The following is a 24,958-nucleotide window of genomic DNA, read 5'->3' on the forward strand; positions in this document are numbered from 1 at the left end:
ATACTGTAAACTTTTGTTGTATAAATTGAATAAAGTATTTTTACATGTTACCTACTAGTTTGTGCGTTATTACCTTGTAGTTAAAGTAGTAACTATGCCCTTTTAGGCTTTTACAAGATTAATAACGCTATATGGTAGAATGTACATCCATACGTCTGCCTCCCCTGTCAGATACTTATTAAATAAAATTTTATTATTTAATCTTGACTTACTTAACTACTCACATTATTTACAACGTTGTTTTCGGCATTCAATTGTTTTTATTACAGCCGCACTGAGAAAGTAATCACTCTTTATCAACTCGTCAGTTTGTTTGTGATGATAACAACTTGCTTCATATTGTTGCTATTCATTTGTTCTTCACAACAACCTCGTATATCTGTGCTGGTACATTTATCAAAAGTTATCTTGTATTGTGTTGTGGAGAGGTTGTGTAATAAATAAGTACTTAAAATGGCGCTGTCCAAAGGTTAGTTTTACTGAAACTAAATAGCTTATTATCCTTATCCTAACATAATCTAATCAAAATCAAATAGCCACACATGTGTAAGTTATTAGATAAATGATTGTAAAGTATATAATAGCATCATACTTATATGATATCAAAATAGTTTTTGTAATTTGAATTTCCCAGAAATATTCATAGTTGCCGCGAAAAGGACGCCATTTTGCCAATATGGCGGCGCGTTGCGAGAGTTGCCAGCCGCGCTCGCCTTCGCTGCGGCGGCAAAGGAAGCCATGCAAACTGCCAGAATCGACCCCAGCATTGTCGATGCTACTATTGTCGGGAATGTTAACTTCGTAAGCAAAATTTTATATCATTTAGTTAGTATTCAGAATAACGATATCTAGGCTAGCTGACTACTAAGTGTACCTCGTTTACATTCAGCCGAAGTGAGCAGGGAAGTGGGCAGGGAAGGCGGCAGGGAAGTGGGCAGGGCAGTGTGTAAACGCGATACTTCTCATGCCGCTGCCATTGCCACTCGTGCTGCCCGGCGCTCCCCTAAATGGCGGTTTTTTGTGCGGAAGTCAAAGGACCCGCAGCGCGAGCGGCAGTGCGTGTTTACATTCAGCTCCGACGCTCAGTACTCGCCGAGCGCCTGGAGGAGGTTCACTGGAACTTAAGTTGATTGTCTGATAAATTTCGGGGTTTTAACATTTTTTATCGAGAGCTAATTTCTTACGTACTATGGGTACATTCGAGTAACGCATGTGTCTTTTGTTTCTACTACGGATAGTGATCGTTTAGGTAATTAAAAATTAAAAAAAAATAATTAAAAATTAAAAATTCTTTATTGACACCATACTTAAACTAAAAAATCTAAGGTGAGAAACTTAAACATTAAACATCTAAAACATAAAACTTAAAAAATTAATACTTTTAAGAACTTAAAAAAATATAACTTGTACTTAACTTAAAAATGAAATGGTATTCAAAAGAAAATAAAAAACTTAAGAATTACAATAAAAAATCGAGTAAGTAACAAAAAGAAAACTTTATACAAAAAATAATATTGGTGGTGTATTTCCTATGAGTGTGTCAGTGCAACTTGCAGGCAAATTGCAACGACTGAACCGATTTTAATGCATCAGATAATGTTGTATCGCTCCTTAGTGGTCGTTTCATTTTTCTGTCTATACATTTTTTCTCCCTATATAAAATGAGACCGCGGCCGATGTAATTATTTCGACGTCTGCCATTGCCGACACTTGAAAGCGAAGTGAGTGGTAGGGCAGTATGTAAACACACACTCCTCTCGATCCTGCTGCAGCAATATTTAGGGAATTATTGCCGGCAGCGCGAGGGGCAGCGGCAGGGGCTGAATGTAAATGGGGTTAAGATGCTTTTGGAATCAGCCCAAGAATGGAATAGCATTCTAGCCTCTTTGTGTTTCACTGCTAAGCAAAGGCGTCCCTATAGACTCCTCACATCCCAGTTTTTTTACTCAGGCCACTGAACGTATTAATTTTTATTCTACTTTAGGCAGACTGCTAATATGGTGATTAGTCCTCCATATAGTTGACAAATATAGCATACAGCCCTTAGTTCCGAAAGCCACTTCCATATGTAGGACATCCATAAACCATGAACCCCCTTTTGCTCCAGCTAAGCCAATGCGACGGCGGCAAGACGGCTCGTCACTGCGGCCTCTACTCGGGGGTCCCCGTGGAGCGCCCCGCGCTCGGCGTCAACCTGGCGTGCGGGGCCGGCCTGCAGGCTGTTATTAGTGGGTGCATTGTGAGTTGAGAATTACTTCTTCGTATTCGAGTGTGTCGGTGATCAACACTTATCAACGACGATCTGTTCTGACTGCCTATCCGTTCTGGTGACAAACCTTGAGCTAAACTAGATGTATCTAAGTATTTATTATTATTTATGCTTCTATTACTGTTCGGAATACCTATTCTGAACATCAGAAAGAAGCTACTTGTATATACCTAACTAATCTAGCTAACGTTAAAAGTCCTGAAAGATGAATGATGTAAGAATAAGTTTAAAATATTTTTATGTAACTACTTATAAATTAATCAATTTAGATGCTCAGCAGGTATCTAGAATAATAACTAAGATGCCACCATGATGTTCCGGTAACAAGTGATAATAATCTTATCTGCTCTTCCACGGTAAACTGATGAAATCATCACAATCTCTTCACAGGAGCTCCTAACAACCCCAGCCAGCGTAATCCTCACCGGCGGCACAGAGATCATGTCATCACTCCCCCTCCTCGTCCGCAACGCAAGATTCGGCACCACTCTCGGCGCACCCTACCAGTTAGAAGAGTACATCAGTAAACAACACAGGGACAGCTACAGTGGACTAACCCTGCAGGAGAGTGCGGAGATGCTGGCCAAGGAACACCAGGTCACCAGGAAGGAGGTTGATGAGTTCGCGCTGCAATCGCATTTGAGGTGGAATGCTGGTGAGTTTGAATAGTGTTTTTAAATATTGGGAAACGCTGAGGGCACTCTTGGTCTCATTGCTCACTTCTAATTTGTATTAAGCCTGTAGCCAGGGTCGCCACCTCATTATCTGAAGAACCAGTCATCATCAACCATAAGCCACAAAATAGCGCTTTGACACTCTTTCATCGGCGTTCCTTATCCAGCCCATACTATGGCTACCTGTCTGAGGTCTTCAGTCTAATAGGCGCAACGCACTATATGCTTGCCAGTTCGTGGTCTCAACTCATGTGTTCTTTACCAGACATGGCTGTTACGTTACCAAATTTAACCAGTCCCGTTCATTCACAGCTCACGAAGCAGGTATACTAAAAGAGCAGATAGCTCCAGTGACAGTCACCATCAAGAACAAACAATTGAATGTAGACGCCGACGATGTGAGAGACGTCACTGAAGAGAGTTTGAGTGAACTGACGCCGTCGGTAGAAGACGGGACTGTGGTCACTGAGGGTAATAGTTCTGTGAGTATCTGTACTTTCTAGAAATAGTTATAGCCCGACGAAATAGAGCTTAGGGACTTGGGTTTAATATGACTACTTACAGCCAACATTATACTTACTTATGTCCTTGTTAACTTGAAGTACGTCCAAGCAATAGTCCCTTTGTGCACTGAATTTGAACACATGAAAGCAGTCATACAGAGTAAATCCGATGGCCCTATGCCCCTTTTGTGGTTAGAGTAACAATGACCGCAGTGTTTTTTTTCCGCGTCACTACTTACTTGTATCTGAAATTCTATCCTAAGCTCATCAATTCCTATTCTAATCATTTATCACCACCATAAAATTCTTTAATTTATTTTTTTAACATCCTAGCGGCCAGCAGACGGCGCAGCAGCCATCATCCTTGCCGACGCCAGCGCCATCTCTCGATACAACCTCACACCGCTAGCGCGCGTGGTTGCGTGGAGCCGCCGCGGGGTGGCGCCGGCGCGCGCGGGGGGCGCTGCGCAGGAGTGCGCCAGGGAGTTGTTGAGTGGGAGGGATGTGGATCTTATTGAGGTTTGTTGGTATACTCGAAATACTTATCACTCAGGAGCAAAAATTAAGAATTACTGGATTCTTTTAACTGTGAAAATGGATTTTATACTTTATTTGGGGTCAGATTTTTAACAGATCTGTTTATTGTGACCATGGAATACGCATTGGGACGGTTGAGGTTGAGACCTATGCCGATTGAAATCTATTAAACCATGCTTTACTTTTATTCGTTGTTGTTTTGTGACTTAAGCTGCTTACAGACAGACCGGCCAAACGAACGTTAACGAACGGGTTTCGTTGACCTCCGTTGCTGCAATCTGCCCTGTATTATGTATGATAAATATCCATCGTTGGGCGTTCGTTGGGCCGGTCTGTACGCAGCTTTAAACAATTTCCGCAGATAAACGAAACGTTCGCAGCGCAAGCCCTCATAACCGCTAGAGAGCTGCGTGTGGACCGCGGCCGAGTGAACGTGAACGGCGGCGCGCTGGCCGTGGGACACCCCGCGGCGGCTACTGGCGCCGCCATGGCTGTCAATCTGGTGTATGAACTCAGGTAGCAACAGGATAATAATCTTATACATTCATACGGTTACAGATACTATTTTGTGAGGTGGTAAAGCTCTTGTGGGTTGCACTGCCTAATAGAAGTTTTTACATTTTCCGTTTATTTGAACTTGAACACGGAGTGCACAGCTTAGTCGCTCTGTTCACTCTGATGTACTAAAGTAGACAGTTTTGATACATTACTGGACCATAGTTATGAGTTTCTGTGCCATGTGACACCATGATGGCCTTTTATGATTCAAGTACATACTTACAAGCCTACAAATTTTTCAAGCATGGAATTTATTTCAGGAGACGCAATCTGAAGACTGCAGTAGCTACATCCAGCTGCGGAGGTGGCCAGGGTGTCGCCATCATGTTGGAAGGACTATAACTAAGAACCATTGAAATATCGCAATACCGACAGTTAAAATTATATTGTAAAAAATACCAACTTATACATGATAAATGCATTAAAGATAAATCAAGTTATGTTTAAATAAACATCTAAAACTTAAATATAAGTCTTACATTAATTTATATATTAAAACCTAGATTATACTTATCTTGTCTACTTTAAATTACTGGGATTAGATGCATCATTGTACAGGAGAGTTCAGGATTATGTTAGTGTTTCGCCTTTTGTGACCTGAAATAAATAAAACATGTAAATAAATGATTTTGTGTTATTCCAAATTATAATAATGTTGGGTGAACATAAACAGTGATCCGAATATGTACAATTTAAAAAAGTCTGTGAGATGCTGCATCAAAGTTGTGATCGTCAACATACCTTCTCATGTCTACAGTTCAAAAAAATCATGATTTAACTTTGTAGTTGGTCTGAGGATTTAACCCACTTTATAACCAAAGCTCTTCAATAATTTAATTTTAGAATTGTTTAATAATCATTTTGATTCAAGGGGAATGTTCCAAATTTACTATTTCAGATCATAGAGAAAAAATCATTGAAGCAAAACAATAATCCAAATTTATAAAAGAGACTCCTGAATGAAATGGGGAATAGATTTGTGAATGGCAAAGCATGTTTGTAATGGAAAGATTGATAAATGGAGTTCAGATATGAAGAAAACTTTACATGTATTATAAACACTATTAAATGCACATAAAGCTAGATAATAAAGTTGACTACTAGCTAACTGCTATGGACTAGCCTTCTAGAAGGCAGTAGTAGGTACCTGGGACAGTGGCCAGGGGTTGCATATTTGATTCCTGCTGTAAGCACAACAGTTTCTGTTAAAGCAGTACATATTACTTAGTTTAAATTTATAATGGTTACACTGATGGGTAAGTTGGCTTACACAAGCTTCCAAGTAGTCAATTTTTCTTTCCAAGGATGTCAGTTTCTCATTGAGGGTCGCTAGCCGGGATCTGCAGGACATGTCTGAAAATATTGAAGCATGCCATTAGGGCCCAGTCATAGTACAGTGTGAAATATGATAAAGTTTGTATAGTGTTGTGGAAGCTAGCAGTGTGATCATGTTGTGAAAGAAGAAATATAGCTATTAGTTTCAGGTTTAGGCTCCTGCCTGTGGGACCATAGCCTTTGCCTTCCCCCAAGGAAAAGGGACGTGATTTCAAGTGAGGGATTGGTAAATTACTCATGAAGTGTAGAAATTACTCACCAAATGAGTTCAGAAAGTCGGTGATCTTTTTAATGCTTCCTGTTATCACTTCGATATATTCTCTGTTAGCCCAATCCTGCTGGATCTGTTTCTGGATAGTTTCACGTGGCGGTGCCGACATAATTGCTGTTGAATTTGTATAAAATAGTCAATTTACTAACAAAAAACACTTCCGTGATTTAGTTCGACATAAATTGTCACAAATTCACTTAATATTACGCAGATAAAATAAAAGAACAAATACAGATAAAATATTAAACAAAAAGAGAAGTGAGATCAAATTACCGGTTTGTGAGACAGAGAACGATATACATTTTGACAGCAGGTAAATTACCGTTTATATGTGCCGGGTTATAAGCATTTGACATTTTAACAAAATATGATTCCCATTGAAAAAACGAAACGCAAGCCCCTTTTTTGTTGACGAACTTTTTAGTCATAAAACACGAATTCTTCTTTCAGAAGATAAAACAAAACGCATTAGTGAAAAAAAAATATTGTTTTGTGTGTTGCTGTTGTGAGCAAAATGTTTTTCTTTGAATATTCATAAATAGTTTTGATTTAGAAGTATAATCTAAATAATAAAGATGCAGGACTTCACCAGCATATTGAACATCATATTTATCATCAGCGGTGGCGCTTGTACCTTTGTGATACTCTTCATATTTGCTAAAAGACAGATCACAAGGTTCGCCCTTCGTTCTCGAAGAGGGCCCCATGTCCCTATCGGAACTGATGCTAAGAAAGTAAGTAGCTTTAATTATAAGTCTATGTATATCTTAATCAGGTCACCCTAAACAGACCTTGAGCCGCCCTATCATTACGGAGTTATACAGGAAGTTGCAATGACTTGGTCCGATGTAAAGCTGGCTGATGTCAATCAGGGATGCAAAACTGTTTTAACTGCCTTCTGCTCCACTTGTATCCTATGACCCTAGGATACAAACGAGAAAACTACTTATTCAATAGGCTACCACCCTTTTACTGAAAGATATGCCAGAGCTAAATACAATTCCTTTATAATCTTATGGTTACATTTTAAACCATGAAATCACCTAGGCTAGGCCTATATTGTGAGAATTGAATCCTAGGAATCATGATATAGCCCTATGTCTATACGAGACCCTGTTATCTCTATGAGCTCAAGACTTTAACCACTGTTTGCATGACTTTAGGTACTCTACTTTATTCATCAAATAATAAAAAATCATTGTCAGTGTCTGAAGAAGGAGATAGAGCGTCGCATCGAGGCGGTGCCGCGCATCACGCACGAGCCGCGCCTGCTGAGCGTGGAGCCCTCGCACTACATCCTGGAGCCGCAGCAGCCGTACCACTACCGCTTCCGCGCTGTCGATGACGTCAACACTCTGGGTGAGTTGTACCATCATTGTCAGTGTCTGAAGAAGGAGATAGAGCATCTCATCTAATTTAAATTATCTTCTCTCTTTGCCACCATAGAGCTTTTTAATATCTATATAATCTGAGCAACAAACAGCAACTTCTCTATCAAAATCAACCCCTTAAAAACTTTAACCTCATCCTAATTCCAGAGGCCGAGATCGCGCGCCAAGACCCGGGGCTCAAGCGGCACCCGCGCGAATCCCTCCGCGCCTTCCTTCTCTCCTCCCTCGCCGCCCCACTCGACGGACACGGGCAGAAGCTGGTGCACCAGTTCTGTGACACGTACGAGTATGCTCGGCACCATCCCGGAGACTTTGGTGAAGAGGAGTATCAGGCGTATAGTCGGTTGTTGTTGAAGCTGCTTGATGCGTGAGTTGGTTTTGGTTTTTTTTGGGGGGTGGTTTTATGCTACTGTGTACCATGAATTATGTTAAAATTGACTCTTCCAACCAAAGGTTGTCTGGTAGAGATTGCTTTAAGCAAAAGGCCGCCTTTGTGTAAAATTTTATTTACGAGTTGTATTTTTGTAATATTTTCTTTAATGGTGCAAAATTAAGAGTATTATCTATTCTATATGGTGATATTGTTACTGTGATTTTTCACAGTGTAAGGCTAAATTAAGGTAGCTGCGTCGCTATCGCTAACCAATACTCTGTTTCGTTACATTAAACCTAGTGATTGCGTGAAAGCTTTCCAGAACTTCGTAGGTACTAAAAGCAAAAGAATGTCCAGCTAAAGTCAGGGCCAAGCCTACCATATTTTCCAAAGTTTTGTATCTATAAGTTTTCTACACATGTATGTTCATCAGGTCATAAATTGCACAAGTTGCTTCATCCTTTACCCACAAACAACATATTATATTTAATTTAATGTTTGAACTTCGAACTAAAAAAGTTTGGGCCTTACCACAAAAACTTAGACGGTATTTAACAGATGTTAAGCGCTGTAAAATGCCTACGAAATCTGACAAATTTCGTTTTAAATACTTGTTAAACAATGTTTAAAGTTTTTTGTGGTTATGTTTTCCTCACAGAGCTCGCCTAATAGCCGGCGGCGGCACCCGCAACTCTCCCCGCGCGGCGCCCCCCCGCCCCCGCCGCCCCGCCGACCCCGCGCGCCTGCGGCCGCCGCTGCCCGCTACTAACAAGCTTACTACTAAGAGATATACTGCTCTTGAGGTAAGCAAAGCTGGCTTCCCACGGCCTAAGTTCTCCCAGGACTGCCTACGGTGGCCTAATGTCAAGGACAAAGGGCATGGCAATTGAAGCCGTGATATATCACAGGCCGTGGGAACCTATGTACCTTTACATTTGCGCCAAGACTCAAATTTTAATTGTGTCTGGTTATTCGAAATACAAGCGGTGTACAACCGAAGTCTGACATATACATTGTTAAAAAAATATATTAAAATGTTTAGCGCTATGTTTGTAACAACCACAACCTTTAGATAAAATTCCTTTACTACTCTCGCAAACAATGAAAAAGTTCATGTCAATAGCAGGAACTTTTTCATTGCACGTGAGTGTACAACCCTTAGACCTACACCCAAATACTTCTCTACAATCCTTATCTCTATTCCAGAACCTGCCAGCAGACTCCAAGCTAGAAGACGAGATAATCTCAGTGCCCGTGACACGCGTCGACACGGTCCGCGACGAGACGGCCGTGTGAGCCTCGCGCCGCCACCGCGGCGTGTGCACGCTGTAGGGTGGCGGCGGGGAACCGTGTCGACTGGAAGAGATAGTGATGTTGGGTGGAATAGGACTAATAGGAGTGGACTGAGGGTTACTACCGGCATCTAGAAGTGGGTATTCCGTTGAAGAAAAAATCTGTAGAATTGCTTTGGAGATGGAACCGTATCGAGTTTGTTGTACCAGTGATCTTGAGTGGAATGGAATAGGAGTGAACTGAAGTGTTACTATCATCAACTAGAATGGGGATTCTGTTGAAGCAAAAATCTGTAGAATTAGTGTGGAGGACACAATGAGTTTAGTGAAATCTTGACGATATTAGGAATATGCGGGGTAAGGGCAAGTAGACCGTGTAGCCTTGTCGACGTGAAATTAATGTGTAGAACTATTGCAATAAAAATATTAGAGATGAAGTGAATAAGGTGTAGTTAGTGTAGCTTCAATATTTACGTAATATATTTTGTTTTATTAGTAAATATTTACATTCTGAACAGTAGGCCTACTCTTGGCACGCAAGACGTAAATTCATATTGTGTTAAGATCGAACACAAGTTTATGGCAATTTCAAGTTAGATTTGGCACTCCCGACATGAATTGGCTCACGATCGTGTTCTAATTCGAATTGGTTCTAACTTGTGTTGGATTGTGAGTCAATTTTGACAGTTACTCTGTGAAAGAATGAATGAAAACGAAAAAAAAAAACAAATTGTCATTAAAATTCTTGTTGTCATGGCCGGTCGGTGGATTTTCATAATAAGTAACAACGTAAAAAGTTTAAAAACCAATATTATGGTAAGTTGTTCAATTACCAAACGTGTTAGAATCATCTGTATATCCACTATGATCATTATAATGAACCTAGTTTTTCCCCACAGAGTTCCGCAACTCGGCCGTCGTACCGCCAGATGAAATTACTTGTAGAATATCTAGAAAGTTACCCAGGAATGGCCAGGGATCTTCTTAAGACCGACATAGGGAAGTTAAAATTATGAGAAAATAACATCAATGGCCTCGACCTTAAATGCGGTCGAAGGGTCTTGAAAAGATGGACTTAACGTAAAGTAAGTTAAAATCTTAAGTTTACTTTTCATTTTATTATGACTACCAAATTAAAATCCCCGTAAGCTAAAATCCCCCAAGATGACCCACTAATCATACTTCATTACTTTTTTAAAATATTAAGTATTGGAAAGAAAAACATTTTATTTTAAATGTTAGTTAATGTTTAATAGCAGCGTTTTACCTGAAATAAAACGCATATTAAAATACTTACCTAACTGGAAGCTTTATTAATGAGAGAGCATTTCCGTTTCCGTCGAAGACTATCCAGTAACCTTCCTCTTTGTGTGTCAATTCCGGTGCTCAGTGGCGCCACCTGGCGGTCGTGCGGTGCAACTTTACTTCGTAAGTTGCTCACCGCGCCCTTCCCTTATTGGCTCGAATTCACCAGGCAGAAATGACTTAAAGCTTCCAGTTAGGTAAGTATTTTAATATGCGTTTTATTTCAGGTAAAACGCTGCTATTAAACTACTTGACCGTCACTGGAAGCTTTATTAATGAGACCTGTTTGTTATCGCCTGGTGACGCCACTGCTTCTGTAATTGAGATCGCCAATGTGACTAAACATATTAAAAGACAATGTATTATTAGCATTTTTCTCTTTATTTAAGAATCATATAATCAAGGTAGGTACAAAGCCTGTGATTAGATATAAAATAATGTTATGTTAGGAACACTTATTAATTAAACTACAGTAATGAACTATAATCATTATTTAAATTAACATCAAGAATCAATAGGATTAAATAATCGTGTGACACTACTAGACTGATTATTACAATTCATTCTTATTTCACGTCTGTAAAACTTCCTAAAAGTATTGGCTGACCTCCAGTTACCGCGAGCCAGAATATCATCAATATGTTGATTTTCAAACCAACTCTTAGAAGCTACTGCAGATCTAACACTTCCTGGGCTAGCTTCAATATCGGCTTCCTTAAATATAGTTTTAACCCATCCTGCGATCACTGTACGTGAAGCTGGTTTTGCCACCCCCCTTACAGTAATGAAAAGATTATCAGTTCCTGATACTTCACGTCGCTCATGCAATAACGTGATAGTCCTATCTATCCAAAAAGGGGGATTCAGATTTAAATTATTTTCGTTGACTAGTAACTTCCAGCCGGACTGACTATAGTTACTGTCGTCGGTCTTTGAACCAAATTGTGGCCAAAATATTACAAATTGATCCGATTTTACAAAATGATCCAAATCAACTGCAAGTAACGTTAAATCATGAATACGCCTACCGGAGCATAGCAAAAGGAGTATAGCCGTATGACGGGATACTTGAAAAGTATTATTTTGGTCAATTGCGTAGTTAGATATAAAGGAAATTAATTTGCTTACGTCCCAAATTGGTGATTTATTATTTACCTTCGGATTTTTTAGAGCAATTGATTTTAGCACGTGTTTTACTAACACATGCGAACTTAAAACACTCGATATTTCGGTATTGCAAAGGGTGGAAACTACGGATTTATGCAAAAGAATTGTATTGTAAGACAGTCTATTAACTAAATATAAATCGGATAAGAACTGTGCCAATTCTGAACCTGTCGGGTTTTTTGCATCCAACTGTTTTCTACTACACCAAGTTACCCACCTCTTCCAAGCGATTTGGTAAGTTTTTAAAGTTGACTGCCGCCATGAGTCCTTCAAAAGTGATATTTGATCAGTGTTCCATGACTCTATCGCCTGGGACCACCCCCACATCTCCACACCTCTAGAACAATCTCGTCTACTTTCGGGGGAGCGAGGCCGGTCGAGGTGTCTACTAAGTGTTTCTGTAGGTTCTTCAGAGTCATTGGGGCAGATAGGGCTCTGGCTCTTAGATCTGCTCGCCAGAACACTTTCTCCCACCGGGGTGCAACTATTAAGTATACTCCTGTTGAGTGATTCAGGTGCATCAGTACTTTTGGGATCAAGAACGGTGGTGGGAAAATCCACGCAAGCTGGTAATGCCAGGTCACGCTGAACGCATCGTGAAGAAGGGCTTGGTGATCTGTAAGATCTCGAGTTGCATAATTGCAGACTACGTGCGCGGTGGCTGAGGCGAACAGGTCGATCACTGGAGTTCCCCATTTTGAAAATATTGTCTGCACACACGCTGGCAAAAGATGCCACTCCGGGGGTAGTTTGTGTCGCGACAGACTGTCGGCATTGCTGTTGTATCTGCCTGGTAGATAGTGTATGCTGAACACTATCTGGTAATGGTCTAGCAAGCTCAGGATTTGATAAGTCAATTCCATTAGAGGTGGTGATTTGGTGCCTCCCTCTTTCTTTAAATGAGCGACTGCGGTTTTGTTGTCGCATTGAATTAATAACGACCTGCCGGAAATTGTGTGGGCTTGACTCTGAAGGGCATACAGAATTGCAAGCATCTCTTTTTGGTTGCAGTGCAACTTTTGGTCCTGAAGAGACCAAGTTCCCGATAGGGCTAGGTGGTTTAGTTGGGCGCCCCAGGCCTCGTCCGAGGCATCCGTGGTCAGGAAATTTACCGGAGGTGGTTGATGCAATAGAGACGACATTTGGCAATTCTGTATCCACCACTTTAGTTCTGCGATGACATCTACAGTTAGTGTGTAAGTTTTTGTCGAGTTGGGCGGTATGGTATTTAGGAACATTATTAAGTGTCGATGATTTAGACGACCCCGTGGTACGACAAAACTGGCGAAGTTCAGTAACCCCACTATTTTCTGGACGTCTTTTATGTTTACTGTGTCTTGATCGAGAACACGACTGATCTTTTGTCTCATGGAAACAATCTTTTCCTGTGGCAACGATTTGCGATTTTCCCAAGGTGCCCATAGAATACCTAGGTATATTATACTCTTTTGAGGCTGGAGAACTGACTTCTCGAAATTTATTACCCATCCTAACGTCTGTAATGTATGTACTGTTAGTCGAACATGTTCCTGAAGTACCTCTATATCCTGATGTACGATCAAATAGTCGTCCAGGAATACTAATATCCTGACGTTCCACTTGTCTCGCAACATTTGGGCGACCCAGTTCGATAGGATTGAAAAAGTTTTGGGAGCCGTGCTCAGACCGAACGGTAAGGAGGTCATCTCTAACAGTTCTTGATTGTATATTAGGCGAAGAAAGCGCCTCTGTGACTTCGTGACTTTCAGATGGAAGTACGCTTGGGAAAGGTCGATCTTGCAAAGCCAGTCTTGGGGTTGTAGAAAGTCTGGGACGCGATACATGTTTATCAAATGAAAGGGTTCTGTCATGACGTAGTAATTCAGAGCTTTGAGATTGAAAATGGGGCGGGCTGATCCGTCCGCCTTCGGTACCAGAAACATGGGGGATATGAAACTTGGGGACGGTTGAGCTATTTTTAAAATGCCCTGCGATTTCATTTTTTCCACGACTGCAGACATTTCGTTCGAGACAGGTGTGTGAAATGGACCTTTGTTTACATTTGGAAAAATTAACGGAGGCTTTTGCCAAAACGGTATGCGATACCCCTGGATCAATTTCAAAATAATCGTTGGTGCTCCCATTAGTTGCCACTGATTTTGGTATTGTGCTAACTGACCTGCTTGGAATGGAGCTGAGTCATTGTTTATACCCCCTATGTCTTGTCTTGTTTCCCCTTTGGGTACTCTGCCTTCCCCTAGAACTCCCACTATCGGGCCGCGAGCCTCGATTTTGAAAGGGCGCTCTTGAATATGAGCTATTATCAACCCTTAGTTGTTGAGTTCTTTGCGTGGGGGCACTAGATTTGTATCCACCCCGCGAGGGTGGGTTGTAAGATGGCCCAGACACATAATGTGGCTCTTGAAAGCCATGAGCTCCACGCGATGGAACTGCTTGTCTCCGGGTCGCCTGCCCCCGCGAGAGGCGGCTGTTACCCTGACTTGATTTTTGGGCTTGTTGTTCTGACCTCGGTGGCCAGAATGCCTTGCGGACCCCACCAGCCTTTTCTAACGCAGCGGTGAAAGATTCAGACTCAAACAAGTATGTGGAAGACGGTGGTATCCTAGAAAGGGTGGCTTTGACTAACGGGTCCCGAACCTGAGTGGTAATAGCGTCTCGACGCATCTCTATGCTTTCTGCCCGGTGACCGCAGACTAATTGTAATAAGTCTGATGTAATTTTATGGAAACTGCCACTTTGGAACAACTCATCAATCTTATTATTTAGAGTATCAAACGTTATACCATCATTATCTTTTGCCCAGGTTAAAATATTACGTAAGTTTTCTTGTAATGCCTCTTTTTGCTTTAGTACGCAGTAAGTGATGGCAGCATAGGCCTTCTCTGTATTTGCTTGATTACGCAAGGTATCATACATTTTCACCTCCTCGTTTGTTTCGAGGTCTATGAAGCCTGGAGTATGATTATAAGTCTTCTGCGTGTCGGCGTACCTAACCTCTGACCAAGCAGTGCTACCAAGGCGCTGAACATCAGAAAGCATCTTTAGAAAAACGTCAGGTGTTTTTGGAACGGAAGGTTCTTTTAATTTAGTTTCTAGACTAAAAGTGAAATCTTTAGTCAGTTTAGGACTTTCCTCTCGTTGGTCGAGGTCTTGTGAACCTGCAACGCTATCATAAAGATGCCCGCTAACTCCAGAGCATACTGATGTTGCGTCATTGTCCTGCATGCCGTCACACGGCAAGTCGGTATTGCCGGAAGGAGTAATATATTTGCGAAGCTCACCCAGTTCCTTGAACAGCTGATCCATCCTTTGATCAGTACGACTCTCGTGCTTACTCTTCTTACGGCGGTGCCGGCGGGAGCGCTTGCTGCGCTTCGCAGACGAGCACGTGTCGCTGGAGCTGGACGAGCAGCTGCTGGAGCTGCTGCTGCTGCTGACGCGGCGACGGCGGCGGCGGCGGCGCGGGGGGGTGCCTCCGTCCCGGTCTGGCACAGGGACTGACCCATGACTCGGGCCCGGCACAGGCTCCATATTAGGTACTACTGCAATAATAACACCGGTACACAACTAATCTTAACTAAACTTTTACCTCAAACATGAGGGTAGGATGATTTTAACAAAAACAAAATTAAAATATCTTTTAACTGGTCTAATATACACTAATAACAAGATCCAAACGGGAAACCGTTAAATTAAATGATCTTGTGCCGTATGATTATGTAAATTTAAAAGCCAGTTGTTTAAAAAATATTAAAAGGTTACTTACATGTAGGTGCTACACTTACACTTTTAAATTTTGTTCTAACTTATTCAACACTGAATTTAAAATATATTTTTTAAATTAAATATTTAAACGGTCGCAGAGACAGTCTGCTGCGCACAATGTTGCCTCGACGGAGTTTAAAACGCCAATGAGGGAAGGGCGCGGTGAGCAACTTACGAAGTAAAGTTGCACCGCACGACCGCCAGGTGGCGCCACTGAGCACCGGAATTGACACACAAAGAGGAAGGTTACTGGATAGTCTTCGACGGAAACGGAAATGCTCTCTCATTAATAAAGCTTCCAGTGACGGTCAAGTAGTTTAATGTGTAATTATTTTTTTCAGACTGAGGACTGCCGTGGTAAATGGCAGGATCATAACATACTTAAAGTCGAGGTGCAGCATCCTAAGCCCATCCTAAACTATCAAGCCGCTCAGCTCATCCTCACAGCACCTCACAGCATAGATCCAGCCGCCGCTACCAAGTTGATGTAGAAGTAGACAGAGTGATGGCCATAGAGGAAAAGCAGGGATAGGTCGAACTGCTGACAGCATGGGCTAATGCCCTAAAGCCTAAAGGGGACCTTGCAGCAGCTGCCCGTGATGGAGTCAATATCCTCCTAGAAATTGCACAACAGCTATCAAGAAATACAAAGTTAAGGGCATCTAGACCCATAACCATCGTCACTAGTTATGGGTCCAGATGTTGTTGTGCAGTAGTGGATAATGTGATGATTTAAGTAGAAATTTATATTTCCGGTGACTAAAATATTATTTTATATTAGGTAATACCTATGTTGATTTAAATATATGAACATTTTTCTTTTAAGAAATGTTAAATAATATTATAAAAAGTGTTCCTATGTTAATATGTTCCTTATATTATTAAGTTTGCAAGTATTTCAACAGTGGTGGTGAAATTATTATTCTACAAAAGTATGTCTGTATGATTATTATAAAGATAAAGAATTCTGAAACTTACATAATGTTTTTATTTTCAAATCTTTTTCATTAAGTACTGAAATATTTACAAGATACTATAGTATTTAGGCATGTAGATGTGCTGGAAGTGGTGGTTCATCTCCATAGTCAATGGTGGATCCTTCCACCAAACCGGGTGTTGTGGCTTAACGGGCTGCTCTATTATATATTCTCTGCGGGGGTGTACGTACCTGCACCTGGCTATCTCGAATGGAACAATTGTACATATCCCTAACGTCTAAACTGCCTTCCTATGCATGGACCATGTCCTACCATGCTGGTCCACTGCGGGTTGGTGGGTTCACATTATAATCTAGATATTATGAAAACTCTAGGTTGCCACAATGTTTTCCTTCATCGTAAGAGAGATGGTATACATTTAACTTAGAAACCATGTAAATTGTAGCGCCAAACGAGCTATTCCTACCATACTGGTCCACTGCGGGATGATGGTTTCACATATTATCTACACTCGCGAGCAACCAAATCGACTCAAGCCTTGACGGCGCAAACATACATTAATACAAGTAAAATTATGAATAGAAATAATAAAAATGATATGTCATTTAAAAGCTTAAGATGTCAGCTTTAATTTGATATCATTATTATTGAAATCCATTCATCATTTTTGAAATAAATGATGTCTGAACGCAATTGTAGGAAAAACGGGAATTTAGGAAAAAAGGGTATGGGTATCGTATTATACAAATTAAACAAAAAATGTTAAGATAAAAATTTATTTATTTAAATCAATACTTTGTATTGCCCCCTCTTGCCCTAATTACAGCCTGCAGCCTGTTTCTCATAGACCTTATCAACTTTTTGACAGTTTCCTGAGGAATGCCGTCCCACTCCTCTAATAAAGCTGTCTTCAGCTCGTCCACGCTTGCAGGGACTGGATTCCTGGCCCGAACTCTTCTTTTGAGCTCGTCCCATAAGTGTTCGATGGGATTCAGGTCAGGACTGAGCGCAGGCCAGTCCATCGTGCGCAATTCCTTCTCTCTCAGAAACTGCCGACTGACTCGTGCCGTGTGGCAGCGGGCATTGTCGTGCATTAGCACGAAGTCTTCACCGACAAATTCTGCATAGGGCACAACATGACCGAGTAGAATGTCGGTGATGTACCGATCAGCTGTTAACCCGCCTCCTCGGCCGCCTCCAGGCACGAAAACAAGTGCGGTTTTTCCCTCTAGAGAAATACCAGCCCACATCATGCAGGAACCGCCGCCATATGCTACTGTTTCAGCGAAACAACATTGGGCAAATCGTTCCCCCGGACGCCGGTAGACCCGGCCTCTCCTGTCACTGCCATGCAGACACACTCTGCACTCATCAGTAAACAGGACCGACCGCCATTGCGCAATGCTCCAATCGAGATGCTCTCGAGCAAACTGAAGACGCGCTTGTCGGTGGCCTGCAGTCAATTTGGGGCCTGATGCAGGTCTTTTTGGTGTCAAGTTGGCTTCCTTCAAGCGTCTTCTCACTGTCCACTCGCTGACAGCCACTTGTCGTACACGTCTCAGTTCTTGCTGCACATCAACGCCCGTAAGGTGTCGATTGCGCAGCGAGGTTGAGACAATGAAGCGGTCGTCTCTCTCTGAAGTGCAGCGGTGGCGGCCCGTTCTTGGTCTTCGATTGAAGGCACCAGTCTCTTGGAACCGTCTGTATACTCGGGATACAGCAGACTGGCTCAAGTGGAGCTGGGCAGCGACTGCTCGCTGACTTAACCCTTGTTGCAGCAAGGCAACAACTTGAGCAGCTTCTTCTGGTGTGGTATCCATGGGTTTGCGAAAACAAGGAATACAATGCAACGAGATGTGTACCGGTCAACTTGCAACAAGCGACTGATAAGGTACACCGGATGTGGAAAGGTTTTATAGCGGGATCAGGTAGCGCAAGGCGTGGATTCCTAATGAGGTAATTAACACTGACGGGCAATTAAAATGCGTCATTAAATCTGCGCTTAGTTTTTTTTTATGGTATTGATCTTAATTGAAAGCCTAATTCTTCAGCTTTCGAATGACATATCACTTTTATATTTACCATTTATCGTTTTAGGAAAATCAATGTATATGTGCGCCGTGAAGGCTTGAGTCGATTTGGTTGCTCGCGAGTGTAGATGTGCGAAATCTAGACATGCAGGTTGCCTCATGATGTTTTCCTTCATCGTAAGAGCGATGGTACACATTGTTACTTAAACTTCATGTACATTGTAGCGCCAAACGAGACATAATTCAGGTACTTTATTCACAAATCTCCACTCACAAATTGTTAGTTAATGTATTTGTTCTTGCCTAGATATCTTGTCTCACGAAGTTTTTCTTTATCATAAGAGGGATAATATAGGTACATTTCACTTAAATCCTATGTAAATTGTTGTGCCAAACGAGCCATTACATATGGGTTTCACATATTATCTAGATGTGCGAAATCTAGACACGCTGGTTGCCTCACGATGTTTTCCTTCATCGTAAGAGCGATGGTACACATTGTACTTAAATTTAATGTACATTGTAGCCCCAAACGAGCTATAATTTAACTACTTTATTCACAAATCTCCACTCAAAAGTTGTTTATTTGTTCTTGCGTAGACGACTTGCCTAAACACAAGAGTGAACACAATAACATCTGTCAAAAAGGTTGTCAAGAGTGCCAATTCACAATTTGGACTACATTTTGACGAGTTCCGTCGAAAACCGCTCAATAGGTAAGACAAGATGGCACCACCGTCGATCTCGGGAGTGCCAAATGGCGAGAAGGCAAGATGAAACCAATACATTGCGTGCCAAGAGTAGGGCTACAGGGCTAAGCTGTATATTAATGTAACTACCTCTATCTTGAACATTATATTGCCTTTCTTTGTTAGCTGAGTTAGAAATGTAATAGATTGGTCTCTCACTGCTATATAATAAAATACTATGTATTACTTACGTTTTTTTGTAAATAATAAACTATAAATTAAAATCATAAAATATTCAGTCAGTCCATCGTTTTATTTACAAAAATACAAATAAGGTCACTTCAGATAACATGATGTCTTATTTATATGCATAAACATGAATATATAACAATTTCATAATCTGATATTTACATTAACATCAACATTTATTAAATAAAAAATACTAACATTTCAAATAATCATAACATCACAAATCACACTTCAGTCGTATCTCGTCCTATAATGCACAGCTTTAGCCCAGAAGTGCGTGTTGACATGTGGCTGCGTCTTCATAGTGAGGATGGCTCGGTGGCAGGAGAGGGCTGTGGCGGCGTCGGCGATCGTGTCGCGAGTGTGGCACAGACACTCTAGCACCTGGGGACGAGGTGGATAGAAGTTATGACATGCGTGAAATGTGTAAAAACGATTTTATTTAACCTGTGTGAAATGTGTAAGAATCGATTGTCATGAAAAGATGGAAGAGACGAAAATGAAATACGCAATGGTCCAGTTTGTATGCTTGGATTATGTTTTCAGACACAGACGCCCTAAGTGGGAGTAGAAATCAGTTGTTTCTATACTTACGTGGCTTATACCATGCTTCAGACTTAGAACAAAATTAATGGTCTCATAGAATCTGACGGTCAACATCATTCGATCTCTTCTTGATTGGGGGTAAACTAACCTGTGGAGCAGCGTCCCTCCAGCCATCCCTCTCGCACAGACTGGCTATAGCCGCGGGGAACAGAGACAGCCGCAGCGCGCGCCCCGACGCTAGTCTGTGGTCGTCGGCTAGCGACCACAGACCAGACGTTGTGATGGCGCTCAGAACAAACACGTCCCATAGGAAGAGTTTTGCAGAGTCGCTGTCTGATCTGGAAGATGGATAGTGGGGTTGTAATGTTATTGAAGCTTGCTAAGAGAGGTGTTATAAGTTTGGGAGAATGTAGATTTGTTTGTAGTGACAAGAAGGAAGAAAGCTTAGAATCTAAAGTAATCTAAGCTACACATACATAATTACTAGTAATGCTTTGGTCAAACACCATAGCATTATGTTAAGGGGATTACGAAACCTAAAATGCTAAAGTCGGTTTGATATACTTGATTGGATTGGAAAAACGGTAGCTTCTATCACTTTGAGAAAAATATATATTGTAGCAGAGGGTATACTCAACATGATATTTGCTTAGAAATTGGTGCAGGATTATAATAAGTATGTTAAAAAAAATTGCAAACAGACCATGACTTTTGCCATTTTTCGACTTATTATGAAAAAACCCTCGAAATCAGAGGGCCCATTTTCATGGAATCTTATATGTATGTGTAGGTAATTAAATTCTTAACAAAGTTACCTTAAAGAGTTGGATTTAATGGACCAGAAGTCAACTTTTTTTGCAAAAAACTAATAAATTCCGGTTTAAAAATGATGACGCCGTGACAGATTTCAGATTTCTTCAGTCGTCGCCCTGGTGGCGGCCTGTTAGGAGCGATACCCACGCCATTTTATTTTTAATCAAATATTTCACAAAAACTGATTAAATCAACAAATGATGACTGCAAATATTATAATACATATGCATTTGCTATGAAAAGTTAATTTTCTAAACATTTTAGATGGAGAAAAGCCGAAAATTCTTAGAAAACATTTCGCCTTTTCGATTTGTTTACATTTTTTGCTATAGAGTTACAGATGCATAGATAAAGGTAAACATTACACATAATGACACTTATTAGATTCTCCGAATAAGAACTATACGGTCAATACAGTATGCCAAAGCGCGAGCCTGTTTATATTCTGAGGGGTAATAATTTAACTTTATTTTATTTTAACGGTTGTGTATGCTAGGTAAGCTACACAATATACAGGGTGTTGAAAATTAAGTTCTCAATTTGTATTATTTGAAACCAAAAACCGTAATTTTTTATAATATATATTTTAAGATGTGGTAGTCTGTACACTAAAGGGTGTTCAAAAGTATAAGTACTTTTAAAAATTGAAGAACTAAAATGAACATATTTTTTTTAATCTATGAAGGTATTTAACAAGCTTTGCAAAAAAAGCGGTTAAGTGCGACTTTATCTACATATCTACACACATACATACACTCTCACGCCTTGTACTAATGTACTCCCTTGCGGGGTAGGCAGAGGTGCATTGCTGCACCCACTACCTCTGTAGTACGTGGTGGTACGGTCTCGACCTTTCGGACAGTCAGTTTGGCATCCGAAATGCGTGATCGTTCGTTCACTGTCGGAGCAGGATGAGAACTAGCTCTTAGCTTAAAAATAGTAACCGCGTTCCTAGAGGGCTGACATCCCAATGGACAACATTTCATTTTTTTTACCCTACATTTTTATTAGCTATTCGGAAAGTTTATTAAAAATTAGAGGACCCGTATTTTTTATTTTTCATGTACATTTTTTTTCCATGTTATTTTTAACTTTAAAGTTTATTATTTTAAAACCGGAAGTGACATCACATATTAGGCTCAATTTTGATTTAAGTCCTTTGCCTTAGTCTCGAAAAAAAAAAACATAAATGACACTGACAACTGACAGGTGACATAAACTTTGTTTACGTGCCAACCAGCAAATGGGTCATTTTCAAATGACAAAAAAAGTGTGACATTGATAATTCTGATGATACAAAATACTTATAATGAAAAAATAATTTTACTAAGCATTCCAGTCAAGCATAATTGAAACACATGAATGCATAATATAAAAAACGGGGCGGAATAAAACATAAAATATAATTTTGCTTAAGAGCGCAAAATATAGGCCAAATTGGGAAAATAATTTGTATAACTAACCTATTGATTATTATATCATAACTAACAATTAAAATAAGTTATCTTTAAGAACAGAGTCACACACTAACATCTGGCAAAACATGACCTATAACGACTGAGGGGCCGAGCCATTGCCAGGTGTCTAGGTGCCAAGTTCTCCGAAGACAGCTGGCATTGGCCCTGTCCTTGTTAAGTCTGTTGCCATTACTAATGTAAGTGTGACTCTGAAAACCATTAATTAAAAAAAAAAAAGGAAAAAAAAATAATAAAGTTTTCTTGTATAATGAGATACACGGCTGGGGGTTTTTAGTCGGTTAACGCCCGACACTACCTGGGTCCTCTTCCCAGGTGTCCATGTGGATTTTCCCCCAGCAGTGAAAAAAAAAAAAAGAGAAAAAAGAAAAAGAAAAAAAAGAATAATATATATATAAAAGATAGAATATATATAAATGAAACTTCCTTACCGAGTAGAAAGTAGATAAAAGAATTAAAAACTATCTCATAAAAATTACCACTCTTCAAAAGGCACGGACATAAACCCCCTTATTCATAGAGAAGTTACAGAACGTTTTAACTAATAAACTGTTTTGTCCCTCTCCGACAATGAACAATTTGTTCTTTGACAGAGAGGGACAAAACAGTATATTAGTTAAAACCTTTTGTAACTTCTCTATGAATAAGGGGGCAAGTCTGTGGAGTGATAATAATTTATTTAAAAAAAAAAAAAAAATGCATAATATATTACTATTTTAAAATAAATATAATGTACTTGCCCCATTTTTTTTTGCTATGTAGGCGGTGGCATGCTCTGGGACATATTATATAGCGGGTCATCTCTTAATGCGTACTAACCATTTTATATACGATCAATAAAAAAAAAAGTCAAAAAGTGTCGGAACAGAATTTATGAAAATGACCCAAATAAACAACAAAACGTCACGATAAAACGTCAACGTCAATCAAAAATGACAGTGACAGTTACTTTTTTTTTTTCATCGATAGGCTTTGAGCAACAAAATTCATCGCACCTAATGCATGACGTCATCAGCACTTTTTGACTATTTTATGAATTTCTCCAAAATGATACATCCAAAAAATTCAAAAATATTTTTTTCGTGGCCTTTATAGCTAAATCTCGAAATGGTTTCCGATTTATAGCAGCTTTAGTTTTTTGAAATGTTGTCCATTGCTGGAGCTGTGCTCGCCATGCAGTGCATGGGCTACTTAGGAATCTGGGAGGCTGTTGCAAAGGAGTCTGTTGCCTCTATACGGTACGGGTGCCGTGCGATTTATGGCCCTTCCAGGAGCACCTGTTTTGTCAAGTCGAAGAGAATGGCTCGTATTCGACGCAACCTGCAGTACTGGTGGGATTGGTTGGAGGTCTGGACAGCACGTAGCTGCAGCAGCCGTCATGCCGTCATTCGACGCATAGATGCAAAAAAAAGTTGAAATTCATGTTAATAATTAGATTTTAATTTTACAATATTGCAAAAAAAATATATTAACATTGTTGAGTATGTTATTTTATTTTAGTAAAGTAGTAATAAAAACAAAGGCTTATTGCATAGTTTTCGTTCACGCTCGCCTACATCGCACGTTGTATATGAAAATAAAGGGAATTACTAAATTTTCTTGTTTAAAAATCACGGTTTCTGGTTTAGAGGAAAACAAATTGTAAAATGCGGAATACAGTTTTTTTTTCGAATAAAGAGTAAAACAAAACATATAAATTCAAAAAACGTTTCTATTGACACTAGGGCATACAATACCGCAATACCGGGAACCCGGAAAAAAAATAAGTATTTTTCAATACCAGTATTGAAAGTTAATACCGGTATTGAAGTAATACCGGAATCGGACTTTTTAGGCTATAAATAAAGCGATTAAGGTATAGTTAGCCTTGTGTTCTTATATACTATGAAAGCGCACTTGTTTCCAATAGTTTAATGTAGTTTTTGGCCGTTGGAAATCTACTGTTGCCCATGCGTAAACCGACACCAATTTTTTTTTTCAAATCTATCATTTTAACTCTAATACTCAATTGTCGTAGAAATCTATATCTATAATTACAGAATTTGATTGCCTTTTCTTGTTTAATTTTGGCCTATAGTCCTTTAAACACAATATTTGCCATTTATAACAACAAGAAAGTCTAATACCGGTATTAGTACCGGAATCCCGAAGTAGTAATACCGAAACTCAATACCGGTATTGAAAATTATTCCGGTATTGCATGCCCTAATTGACACCAACTGACACTAATTGACTTTTCGCCGAGAAAAGTGGAGTTACAATGTTTGCGATCTAAAGTGATTATAGAATAATTAGAACTATCTATTTTTTTTCAGTTCACCTGGTGTTGACTGAAATTGTAATTAGGTACTGACTCCTTGACTTGAAAATAACTTTTTTTATAATCGTTATTACAAAACCGCAATTTTTTTAATACAGCAATATTTGTAGGTACTTACAGTGAGCAAAAGAGCGCAACAAGGTTTTATTTTTTTTTGGTTTTAAGAAACAAAAATATTATTTCTATCATATCCAAAATACACATACAGTGAAACTATAAAGTCCTGAAATTAAATGAGGGCACTGCTATCTTTCATGTAGCAACCCTATATAGCGAAACATAACTGACTTTGATACTTGAAATTTTGCCTGCGAACTTCCTACCTATTTATGTATTTTTAAAACAACTTACCATCCACAAAAAAGCTCTTATACAACCTAGAAGGTGTTAATATGAAGGCTAATAGTGAAACCAATAAATATTTATTTAGATAACGTTATTACAACTGTATAAAAAAA

The 24,958-nt window shown here is 39.9% G+C and overlaps 4 protein-coding genes and 1 long non-coding RNA gene across 6 annotated transcripts in view; 3 read left to right on the plus strand and 2 right to left on the minus strand.

The window, feature by feature from the left end:
* Positions 1-250: 250 nt before the first annotated feature.
* LOC105384039 (3-ketoacyl-CoA thiolase, mitochondrial) lies at positions 251-5,008 on the plus strand. Its single transcript, XM_048627726.1, has 8 exons — positions 251-469; positions 635-801; positions 2,108-2,239; positions 2,660-2,924; positions 3,256-3,425; positions 3,780-3,965; positions 4,345-4,499; positions 4,802-5,008. The coding sequence occupies exons 1-8, from the start codon at positions 454-456 to the stop codon at positions 4,881-4,883; spliced, it is 1,173 nt and encodes a 390-aa protein (XP_048483683.1). The 5' UTR covers positions 251-453; the 3' UTR covers positions 4,884-5,008.
* On the minus strand, positions 4,908-6,326 carry LOC105394711 (probable protein BRICK1-B). Of its 2 annotated transcripts, XM_038105891.2 has the most exons (4): positions 6,136-6,326; positions 5,812-5,894; positions 5,689-5,725; positions 4,908-5,138 (listed from the first exon to the last, which is right to left on the minus strand). In XM_038105891.2, the coding sequence occupies exons 1-4, from the start codon at positions 6,254-6,256 to the stop codon at positions 5,089-5,091; spliced, it is 291 nt and encodes a 96-aa protein (XP_037961819.1). In that variant the 5' UTR covers positions 6,257-6,326; the 3' UTR covers positions 4,908-5,088. The 2 variants fall into 2 exon arrangements, with proteins under 2 accessions (XP_037961819.1, XP_011564920.1); XM_011566618.3 differs by lacking the exon at positions 5,689-5,725.
* A 298-nt stretch (positions 6,327-6,624) lies between these two features.
* On the plus strand, positions 6,625-9,330 carry LOC105384061 (protein C1orf43 homolog). The gene is made up of 5 exons (XM_048627725.1): positions 6,625-6,881; positions 7,353-7,506; positions 7,686-7,905; positions 8,570-8,714; positions 9,118-9,330. Exons 1-5 carry the CDS (start codon positions 6,723-6,725, stop codon positions 9,205-9,207), a joined length of 768 nt encoding a protein of 255 aa, XP_048483682.1. The 5' UTR covers positions 6,625-6,722; the 3' UTR covers positions 9,208-9,330.
* Positions 9,331-9,717: 387 nt separating this feature from the next.
* Positions 9,718-16,207, plus strand: LOC125489967. The gene is made up of 3 exons (XR_007267371.1): positions 9,718-10,019; positions 10,103-10,288; positions 15,782-16,207. It is a non-coding gene; the product is annotated as an uncharacterized LOC125489967 (long non-coding RNA).
* A 3,215-nt stretch (positions 16,208-19,422) lies between these two features.
* LOC105384062 (focadhesin) overlaps positions 19,423-24,958 on the minus strand; it is a 29,557-nt gene continuing 24,021 nt past the window's right edge. Inside the window, exons 19-20 of the mRNA XM_048627897.1 lie at positions 20,041-20,230; positions 19,423-19,730 (exon numbers count right to left, since the gene is read on the minus strand). Coding sequence (XP_048483854.1) covers positions 19,578-19,730; positions 20,041-20,230 — 343 coding nt within the window. The 3' untranslated portion in view covers positions 19,423-19,577. The remainder of the gene's footprint in view (positions 19,731-20,040; positions 20,231-24,958) is intronic.

Source organism: Plutella xylostella, chromosome 19 (genome assembly GCF_932276165.1).
Source record: "Plutella xylostella chromosome 19, ilPluXylo3.1, whole genome shotgun sequence".
In the NCBI taxonomy this organism is placed as follows: domain Eukaryota; kingdom Metazoa; phylum Arthropoda; class Insecta; order Lepidoptera; family Plutellidae; genus Plutella; species Plutella xylostella.

Bases quoted from the DNA above. Each gene is read 5' to 3' on its own strand.
- LOC105384039 (XM_048627726.1), top strand. The intron at 3,426-3,779 runs GTGAGTATCTGT...TTAACATCCTAG, and splicing joins TCACTGAGGGTAATAGTTCT to CGGCCAGCAGACGGCGCAGC. The intron at 3,966-4,344 runs GTTTGTTGGTAT...CAATTTCCGCAG, and splicing joins GGGATGTGGATCTTATTGAG to ATAAACGAAACGTTCGCAGC.
- LOC105394711 (XM_038105891.2), bottom strand. From the start codon at position 6,256: ATGTCGGCACCGCCACGTGAAACTATCCAGAAACAGATCCAGCAGGAT. The intron at 5,895-6,135 runs GTGAGTAATTTC...CAATATTTTCAG, and splicing joins CGACTTTCTGAACTCATTTG to ACATGTCCTGCAGATCCCGG. The intron at 5,139-5,688 runs GTACCTACTACT...TATTTATTTCAG, and splicing joins ACCCCTGGCCACTGTCCCAG to GTCACAAAAGGCGAAACACT.
- LOC105384061 (XM_048627725.1), top strand. From the start codon at position 6,723: ATGCAGGACTTCACCAGCATATTGAACATCATATTTATCATCAGCGGT. The intron at 7,906-8,569 runs GTGAGTTGGTTT...TTTTCCTCACAG, and splicing joins TTGTTGAAGCTGCTTGATGC to AGCTCGCCTAATAGCCGGCG. The intron at 8,715-9,117 runs GTAAGCAAAGCT...TCTCTATTCCAG, and splicing joins AGAGATATACTGCTCTTGAG to AACCTGCCAGCAGACTCCAA.